General features: G+C 31.4%; 1 protein-coding gene and 1 long non-coding RNA gene across 2 annotated transcripts; one reads left to right on the top strand and one right to left on the bottom strand.

Moving 5' to 3' along the window:
* Positions 1–232: 232 nt before the first annotated feature.
* LOC109185548 lies at positions 233–3,279 on the top strand. Its single transcript, XM_019335488.1, has 5 exons — positions 233–972; positions 1,341–1,559; positions 2,257–2,355; positions 2,562–2,663; positions 2,812–3,279. Exons 1-5 carry the CDS (start codon positions 439–441, stop codon positions 2,935–2,937), a joined length of 1,080 nt encoding a protein of 359 aa, XP_019191033.1. The 5' UTR covers positions 233–438; the 3' UTR covers positions 2,938–3,279.
* Positions 3,280–4,583: 1,304 nt separating this feature from the next.
* LOC109185549 lies at positions 4,584–8,220 on the bottom strand. The gene is made up of 3 exons (XR_002054982.1): positions 8,080–8,220; positions 5,518–5,665; positions 4,584–4,821 (listed from the first exon to the last, which is right to left on the bottom strand). It is a non-coding gene; the product is annotated as an uncharacterized LOC109185549 (long non-coding RNA).
* Positions 8,221–10,291: the final 2,071 nt, after the last annotated feature.

The following is a 10,291-nucleotide window of genomic DNA, read 5'->3' as shown; positions in this document are numbered from 1 at the left end:
CCCAATTTTTTTTTTTTGAAGGGATCATTTATCCCTACTTAGCATTACACTATTCATGATAAATATTGTATTTACATTTACACTTGACCCGTCTCACGGTCTCCGTCTCACAAGAGAGTCCTCCCTTATCTTAATTAAAATTCATTAAAATGCAAATTATATGGCTAGAAAAAAAAAAATATTTTCTATATATTTTCATGAACAAAAAATTTCAAACTGGGCATCAGCGCCTTGGAAGGCTGAAATATTTTGAATTTCGTAGTCCGCCAAAAAAATCGCCTTCGTCTCCACCGAATACTCATCACTCATCAGACAACAAAGACACACACAGTCTCTTTCTGAACAAATAACCCTACAAATACTCCAATCTGTCTCCCAAGTTTCAAACTTTAATTCCTCCATTGCATCTTCATTCGAGCTCCATTATCGCCCCAGAAAATGGCTTCAATCAAGCCATCTTCTCGCTATGCCACCGCCAATTTTTCATTTGAATCCCGATCCTCCACCAGATCCGACCCCTCTTCTTCCACGGAGGTCGCCCCGAAGTCCCAGTTCCTCCGCCCCTCCTCTCGTGATTCATCACGCGCCATCGTCCCCACTAAGGCCCCGAGCAAGGACAACGCCAATTTCAGCTCAATGGTGAAGAAGCTAGTTGATCACAGGTCGAGCTCCGCGCCGGCGAAGAAGAAGGGCGAATACAAGCTGGCAATTCCGGCGGATTTCATAGCTGAGGATTTGAAGAAGACGGCGAGGAAAGGGACCACGGGCTTGACCTCTCTGCACAAGAAGCTCTTCAAGGGATCGGCGAAGAGAGCGGAGGGGGGTGAACCGAAGGCGTTGACGGAGTTCAAAGGGAACACGCGAACATTGGCAATGGTGCTAAGAAGTGAGAGGGAGCTATTGAGTATGAACCAGGAGCAGGAGAACCAGATTACTGAGCTCAAGTTGTTGCTTGAGGAGAAAAACAAAGAGGTATTGCACACAAAATGTTTGTATATATTCACTTGATTTTCCTTTTGGATTTCATATTAGGGCAGCTCAAATTTGAATATGATTTTTGGGATTCCAAGCATTGGGTTCTATGCTAGTATTAGTTGAAAGGTTTATGAATCACTTGAAAGGACATATAGAAAAGTTAGATCCCTTGCCTTTTCTATTTAGTTCATGTTTGATTAGCTTTTAGAATCTGCATTTTAAAAGTTAGATCCCTTTTTTCTTTCTAACTTGCCTGTTTGGGATGGTTGTTTGATTTTATTTTGTTTAATGAACTTTTAGCATATACCATCAGAACTAGTAGTCTAGTACAACCTTCTCACTAAATTGTGTACAATTAATTGTAGGTAGATAAGTTGAAAGATTTGTGCTTGAAGCAAAGGGAGGAGATCAAGTCACTGAAGAGTGTCGTTCTTTTCCCAGATGTTATGAATTCACAACTACAGGAACTTATGGAGAAGCAGACTTCAGAACTCAAGCAGGCTAGACAACTTATACCTAATCTGCAAAGGCAGGTCACATCTCTTACTGACCAGCTGCAATACCTCGCAGAAGATTTTGCAGAGGTAGTACTTACAATCTTACATATAATTACTTTTGCTTGAATTACCTTATATTGATAAACAGAATCATTAATTAATTTACACATGCATTTATTATATTCTTGTGACATATTTCACCTCTGCGACCAGTTAAACTTGCATTTATTCTGCATTGTGTATAAACGGTTCTGTTTAATTGGTTCTTAGAAACTCTTGGCCTTTGAGGAAGTGGCATAAATAGCTTTAGCTAAATCTTTGAACTACCTAGTTGTGCAGTCTAGCCTTCACTAATGCCGAATAATTGAACAATTTTGTTTCATCATCTTGCAAAGATGGTTTTTTGTCAATTGGGCATTTGGGCTCTAAATTTGTAAGGGAAATTCTGTTGCTTTCCAGATTTACACAGTAATGCTCAGTTTCCTAAGCAGCAATTTTCAGCTGCACGATTAATGGTATAATAAATTCCAAGGAAATTAGTGAATGATGTGTCTTTGGTGTTGTTTTAGGTTCTTTTACTTAATAGGTACTTTAAGGATTTAATAGAGACATAATTTTTTCAATGTTTTCTCATTACATGGCTCCTTCACTGCCATGAAAAACAATTACTTTGTATATCACAAGGTATGAATACATGTTTCTGGTGTGATATTTTAATTCTTAGACTGGTAAGAGTAGCAATAAGGTTTTCTCTTTGCATTTGCTGATTATGTTTTTTTTACAGGTCAAAGCAGATAAATACTCAATGAGAGGGTTCTATGATAGTTGCATTAGTTCTCCACGAACACCTGAATATGATCATAGAGAGGCAGCAAATTCTCTGGTAAAGACATCTAAATTAATACAAATTTTCGGTGCAAATGGATAATTACAGCTAGTGATTACATTTGATTTAAATGAATTTATTTTGAATTGGTAGCAATTTTTGTGTTTAATGAAGTGATTACACAAGAAATTTTGACATTATAGCACTTATTTTTTTTTTGGGTTTAAAATTTGAGTTCTATGTTTCATGTATGACCACTTCAGGATTTTAGTTCTGAAGATAATGCAACACCAGAGAGCCCTGATGATATGTTTCTCAAAGATCTAAACCCTTGTTTAACACCTTACGACAAGACGAAGTCCAAGGTAAGTGTCAAAACAAAATCTTGCCAGTGAATGCTTCATTTGTTGAATTGCTGGTTGATAGAATAAGGTTCTGGATCTTGTTCATGACAAAGTTCAAAACCATTTTAGTATACCCTCTATCTTAGCTTTTATTTTATTTTTCTTGCAGGAATTTGATACATTTGATGTCCCAGATGATCAAGATTTGCATAGCACTATTAGCTTCAGTTCTTGTGCAAGGAAGCTGTCAAAAAGCTCAGATTGTTGCCAATGTTCAAAGTCAGGGAACAAATGAGTTGTGATCATATGAAAGAGAACCTACATGTAAAAAGCAGCTGCACAATAATTATCTCCAAATTCTGTTCGATCTTCTTCCCTGAATCTCAAATGCCAGAGTTCAGACCAATGGTCTCTTTGTTTGTGTTACATGCACGTCTCTCTGTGTTCATTTACTTCAGTCAGGTCAATAATTTTTGGCCCCTAAAATAGTCCGTGCGTTTTGGTTTAAGTCGTGTTTGGTAAGTTAGCCAGACAAATTTTACTTGACGGGCTAAATTTTGATTGGTTCATTGCTCCTTTTTATTTGTCTCACCAATAAGTAATAAAGTTTTAGTTTTATTTGATGTATAAGTTAAACGGAGCACGCTCAAGTGAGAACGAGGGTTCAGGAGAGAACTAAGAACTAATCGTAATTGTTCACATGTTTAGATTTAATGAATCAGATGTAATTTAAAAAACGATGCGGTGACATTTTTATAAATAATTTGAACTTTGGTTCAAGTAAAATATGTTACAAGTGTAAGTAATTTGTGCAAGTTTGTAAGTAAAATAGTGCAAGTAAAAATCACTTACAAGTGTAAGTAATTTTATCTCATTAACGTTTGTGCACATAATGATAAACTCTTTCACATAGATGCACTTAAAGATAATGTTTGGTGCAAGTAATGATAACGCTAGGTGCACTTGATATTGATGCTTAGTGTATATTTTACTTGCACTTGTAATACATTTTATTTGTATTTTGGTGTATTATATGAAATTGTTATTTACACTTTGATGTTTAATTATTTATGAAAATGTCATCATATTTTTTTAAAAAAATCAGTGTTTCTAATTCATTAGATTGGGATATGTGAATGGCAAGTGGTTCTTAGTTCTTTCCTGGGCGACCCGTTCTCACTTGAATGACTTTTTAAGTTAGACAATGAGATGTGTTAGTTCAAACACTTTATTCTACCAAAAAATGGATGTATTACTTAAAACAAAGTATGCTAGAGTCTTAGATGGCAATTTATCAATAGTTATTGTGTGGACCGTGGTCTACAACTATGTGGACCACAGTAAAAAAACATCGTCGTTTTACTTTTTTTTTTTGCATGTCTAGCTGCAACATATATATTTATAACTCACAATGTACATTATTCTAAAACAGTACATTATTCTAAAGTATAATGTACATTATTCTAAAGCATAATGTACATTATATTACTCAAAATATTTCATTATTCTAACACGTAATGTACAATATTTTAACACACAATGTACATTATTCTAACACGTAATGTATATTATTCTAACACATAATGTACATTATATACGTATGACCATTTTCCTAATAATATGTCGATATTTTTAATTGCAACTTCTAAAAGTTTGATGGCCTAATTGACTTTTTGTGTAAAGCTCGAGGGTATATTTGACCATTTTTCCAATAAACTTTGTCCGTGCATCGCACGAGTGGAGTACTGGTTGAATTATTAAATAAGAAAAATATATATAATTGAACAATTAAACAAGTAAAATATGTACAATTAAAATATTTTTTTAAAAAAATTTCAACATAATTTGAGTTAATAATATTTCAATCTTTTATCCTAACTAACATAGTAAAGGAAAGGGAAACTGTTTCTATTCTATATATATGTTTTAAGTTCAATAACCTAATTTCATAAAATGTATAAGTTCACGGATTTGTTTGACACATTTTTCTTTAAGATAAAATAAAACTATATTTCTTTTTATTGTTTGGAATAATTGCCAAGAGCAACAAAGCTACAAAAGGCACTGAAATATGTTTATATAGTTGTGAATTAGAGAGTACATATTCTTGAGCTAAAGGAGAAGTCCCATATTGTTCAGTCCCCACCGCTGAGCGCCAGCCTCACCACCTGGAAAACAACTGCATCAAAGACAAACTAGAATTTAATTTTAATCCTAAAAAATAGAAAAAATGTATGAAAAAAGAAAATTGGAAGAAAAACTTTTGGGTTGATTGGTAAATAGATGTTAGCTGATTGAGTTAGTGGATTTGAGTAGTTGATAGCATTTTTGATAACTTAGTTGTTAACTGATAGTGGATTACAGTCATGTTTGGTAAAAAATTGGCTTATAGACCAACTTTGGCTTATTTGACCACTATTAATTGTTTGATTTAGTCAAAATATCAATATAAATGTTTGGTTAATTAGCATTTTGGAACTCCAAAATGCTAAAATTCAAAAAGCTACTCCAAACAACTTTTTCAATTAACTTTTTGAGAAAAGAAATTATACCAAACAGCTATCAGCTAATAGCTAATTTACGAAACACTTTTCTACAATCAGCTAATGTTATCAACTATTTATACCCTATAATTAACACAATCAGTTAACAGGGCCTATATGCAAAATGACTTTCTCAAAAATCTTATTGAAAAAGCTGTTTTGAGCAAATTCAAAGCAGCTTTTTGAATTTTAGCATTTTAGAACAATAAATTGTTATAAAAGCTAATTAATCGAACACTTATATTGAATATTTAATCAAATCAAACAGTTAATAGTTATTAAATAAGTTAAAATTGACTGATAAACTAACTACGTTATCAAATATGACTTACATGAGGCGATGACCAAGACAGCAAAGAGGATGATAATGATACGGGTAGGCTCGAATCCCTTCCTTGATGACAGAGGATTCAACCCTCTCTTCGTTATGTTTTTCTCAAACTTCGCTATTTTTCTATCTGCAAGCCGTTTTGAGGTTGTCTGCACAATAATCATTTCTTTTTAAATTTACAAAAGAAATTTACAAGAAAGACTTAAATTAAAAAGACCAATAACCAACAAAATTAACTTTCTAATCAACTTGGTTCTTTACAAGAAGACGAATGCATTATGCATGAAGAGCAAATCATAACTTTGTTTCAATACACATGCAAATAATCTCAATTTGGACCCAAAAGTATATTACTATTATTTTCCTACCTTACCCCCCACAACCCAATGTGCTTCAAGTGAATCGTTATGCTGTGGAATCGTGTCCACCTTGTAAGGTGGGCACGATTTTATGTTCATAATTACTGAACTATATGTTCATAATTATAAAGATATATATTCATAATTTTTGAACTCCATATTCATAATAACATAACTCTATGTTCATAATTATTGAATTATATGTTCATAATTATAAAACTATATATTCATAATTTTTGAACTTTATATTCACAATTATTGAATCTCTATATTCATAATTATAGAACTATATGTTCATAATTATGTTCACAACTTTATGTTCATAATTATAAAACTATATATTCATAATTTTTGAACTATATATTTATAATTATGAACAGTTTTAAAGCCGTATCTACTTTGTAAGGTAGACACAGTTCCACAACATAATTTGCAGCTTCAAGTAATATATTACTCCGGGTGTAAAATAAGAGGTACACCTTTTTAGCATCTTAATTGCATTTGAAACAATGAATGGCCTGTTTTCTTTTTTTTTTTTGAAAGCTACTGGCTCTATTACATTGTAGTATCTGTTCATAAACAATGAATGGCCTGTTTGATACGCAGTAGTTACAATTCCTTTTCAATGGAATTGTTTGGTCATCAAAACTCTATTGTTTAATTGAAAGGAATTGTAATTTCATGAAATTAGAAAGATAAAAAAAAGGGAGAAAATTGACAAAATTATTCTTCATTATTACATAAGGACATTTTTTTTATAAGGAAAGGGGATACCTAAACATACAAGCTAATATGCCTCCACTAAGACTCAAACCCATCACCTCCCACCTAGTACCATCGAACCACAAAGTTCTTAGTATTTAAATTTCTACTTTATTCTCCTATTCTTTTCTCACAAAATTACAATTTCTTCCCTCTAATTCCCTCCTCCCAACCAAACGCTCTAAGATTGGGATGAAATTAAAAAAAAAAAAAAAATACAACGGGGTGTCGGAATTTTTTAATCACCGATGAAAACAAGAACCATACCCTTCTCCTTATTCAAAATCTTTAAGTTTTAATTTTGATATAGTACGTATGAATATATAATAGTAAAAAAAAAAATAAAAAAATAAAAAAAACTCTACGGAAATGGATAATCCTTGTCTCCATCCATGGATTAGCTCTACAAGGTGGAGATGGGAATGATTTTGTCCCCAAACCTAACAAACGAAATCATGATCAAAATCAAGAATGTCCCGGATACATACTAAACACAATGCCTATATTTTAGTTACTCCAAAAAAAAAAAAAAGAACTCTATATATTTAAAAAATACTAAATAATTTATAATTTGAGTAATGAGGAAAATCTGTAATCACTAATCTAAGGTGTACGTGGACGAGATAAATCTTGTCCTATGACTCTAGTAAGTAAAGGACCACAAGTAAATTAATCAAAGTTGCCCATAATTGGTCAGAGTAAAATTTGTAATTTTGTAATTACCAAGTAAATATTTTTATGTTTTCAAAAAAAAAAAGTAAATAATCTGATCAAATTACATGAGATTACCCAAATACTTTATAATTTGTGTGAAGGAATAGAGAATAACACTGAACATCGAATATTGTCAGCCAGTTCTACAATGACAATCTGGTCCCATTCCAACCAAAATAAAATAAATTAATGTGATGGCCCTACATGCAATCGCAAATATTTTGACAAACACCATAGAGTAAAAGGAGTTACAAATTAAATTGGAGGCGCTAAGGTATGCGATCTTATCTTTTTGTCACAAAAGTTACAAATTAAAAGTTAAAAATTCGAAATGTTGTATTCAGATTATTCACAGCATCAATTTTCCTCTCCCAAACAACACTAAAGAAAACAAAAAAATGTGATCTGATATGCTTTTCCTAAGTGTTACTATGATCGTAGATGAATATTCTCATAAATTTAAAATAAAAAATTACTGAGATTAGTATAAGGACGATTTTTGTACCGAATATATTTTTAGATTGTATTGAATATCATAGAGGATAACCAAACCGATATACTATAGAAAAATCGGCACCGATCAACATGATAAAAATTTTCAAGTATATTTATAGATAGAAGAATGGCTAAAAAAAGATGACTAGGAAACAAATCCAATGGAAAATTGAACTGGAGACAAAAAGTTTATGCAAAAATTCGGAGAAAGAGAGAGAGAGAATTGATTTTACCATTTTCGCCTTAGTTTCGGTATGAAACCGGAAGGGAATGGAGACGGCAGAAGAACGCAGGCCCTCTGGGAATAAACAAACAGACAGACAGAGAGACAGAGAAGTCAAGAGATCCAAAACCTAGGATTTAATTCTCTTTTATGTATGTTTATTTTTATTTTTATTTTTATTTTCTCTTCAAAGTTTCCTTTTTCTGTATCATTGTAGTAGTTGTAATGATATGATGCAAAGCGGGGAAACGTCCATTAAAGACATGTATTAATTGCGTGCGTTTCAGTTTGGAAAACAACCATTTTGGAATAAAATTTAAGTTTTATTATAAATCGAAAATCCTTAAATTATATCATAATTATTATTCAGTTAATTCTTGATTTCTTTTTATAATCACTTTTTACCTTTAATTAAAATTTTTTTTTGACTCTTTTCACAAACCTTCATGGAGTATTTCAATAAACAAAATTATTAAACTTAAAATTATAAGGTTAAACTTGTAATTTCACTTACTCTAATTCTACTTTCCTCCCCACAACTGACTAGTAGAGTAGTTTATTCTAAAAAAAAAAAAAATTAGTGAAAAAGTTCATAAATTTGACAACTAATCTCATATGACATTGAAGAAAATACGTGACTTGATATACCTCCTAAATCAAGTTTATACACAACCAATTTATTTCATCTTGTTTGTAGTTCTTTTGTTTATAATTTAAGATGGCATAAAACGATATCGTATAAAATTACTGATTAGAAAAATTAAATTATGGAAAGAGAAATTAATTACAAGTTTAACCCTCAAATTTTAAATTTAGAAAATATTTCATTTGTTTATTGAGCATTCCATCATTTCCATGAATGTTGGGTGAAAAGAGTCATCAGTGAAACAATTAAAGGGTGAAAATTGGCTATAAAAATAATTGAGTTAATACCCAAAATCGTCCTCGACTATAGTGGTTTTTCTCAATTTCGTCCTAAACGACTTTGGTGACCTAATATCGTCCCAGACTTTTGTGTTTCGCTCAATTTAGTCCTAGACTTTTGTATTTTTACTCAATTTAGTCCCTCATTTGTTATTCTGTCCATTTGGTGTTAAATAAATAGACAATTCAGTAATTTTAATATTGGCATCTCTTTACTCATAGACATGTGAACTGCGAAATCCTTTTTTTTTTTTTTTTATGAATTACTCCTAAAACTGCGAATATAAAATTTGATTTGCAGGTCCGGGAGTAATTCTGGGTGTAATTCGTACAAGAAAGAGGAATTTCGCACTTCACAAGTTGAAAGTAAAGAGAGATCAATATTAACATTACTGAATTGTCCCTTAATTTAACACCAATTTGACGGAATAACAAATGGAGGACTAAATTGAGCGAAACACAAAAGTCTGGGACGATATTAGGTCACCAAAGTCGTTTAGGATGAAATTGAGAAAAACCACTATAGTCGAGGACGATTTTGGATATTAACCCAAAAATAATTTAAGGGCTAAGTTAATAATTATGGTATGATTTGAGGGCTAACAATGTCATTTTCCCTATTAAAAAATTTAGAAAATGTTTTTTTTTTTCTTTTTAAGTATGTTTATAAGGAATATTACTCTTATTGTATGGCTTGCATTCATTGAATGAAAGGGAAAAGAAAAAAGAAAAGTGAATTGCCCTCTAAAATCAATTATCAATCATCAATCTAACAAACTAAAAAGTAAGATAAGGTCAAGTGTAGCGTGATGACACATCTGTTACTATTTTAAATGGATGGTCACAGGATCAAATTTTAGTGGTGGGTTATTAATTCTTTGGACTGAAAGTATAGAATATATACTATCTTGTAAAGAATATGAGTATTTCAAAAAAAAAAAGTTAAAGAATAAATATAAATATACAGTAGTATAACTAAAAAAATCACCTATTTATTTCTATTTAATGTTTCTTTTTATTCATTTCTATTTAATGTTTCCTTTTACTTAATTATTGTACAGCTCATTTGATTCATAGTCATCCAATTAAAATAACGGTAATAAGAATAAGAAATTAAGAATTCAATACAATCGAATAAATGTAATATTTGTTGTAATTGATTCCTCCTTTAACCCATTGTGAATTGCTCTATTTAGCTTGCAGCGCTCCTCAGTGAAACGAATTAACATATGGCAAACGAGAGAGACAAAATGTAGGGAAAGAAAAGAGACAAGGTGTGTACTGTTAAAAATGTTAAT

Source organism: Ipomoea nil, unplaced genomic scaffold (genome assembly GCF_001879475.1).
Source record: "Ipomoea nil cultivar Tokyo-kokei standard unplaced genomic scaffold, Asagao_1.1 scaffold1334, whole genome shotgun sequence".
Classification (NCBI taxonomy): domain Eukaryota; kingdom Viridiplantae; phylum Streptophyta; class Magnoliopsida; order Solanales; family Convolvulaceae; genus Ipomoea; species Ipomoea nil.
The sequence above is the reverse complement of the archived record's forward strand: the minus strand, read 5'-3'. Positions and strand labels throughout refer to the sequence as shown.

Bases quoted from the DNA above. Each gene is read 5' to 3' on its own strand.
- LOC109185548 (XM_019335488.1), top strand. From the start codon at position 439: ATGGCTTCAATCAAGCCATCTTCTCGCTATGCCACCGCCAATTTTTCA. The intron at 973-1,340 runs GTATTGCACACA...AATTAATTGTAG, and splicing joins TTGAGGAGAAAAACAAAGAG to GTAGATAAGTTGAAAGATTT. The intron at 2,664-2,811 runs GTAAGTGTCAAA...TTTTTCTTGCAG, and splicing joins ACGACAAGACGAAGTCCAAG to GAATTTGATACATTTGATGT.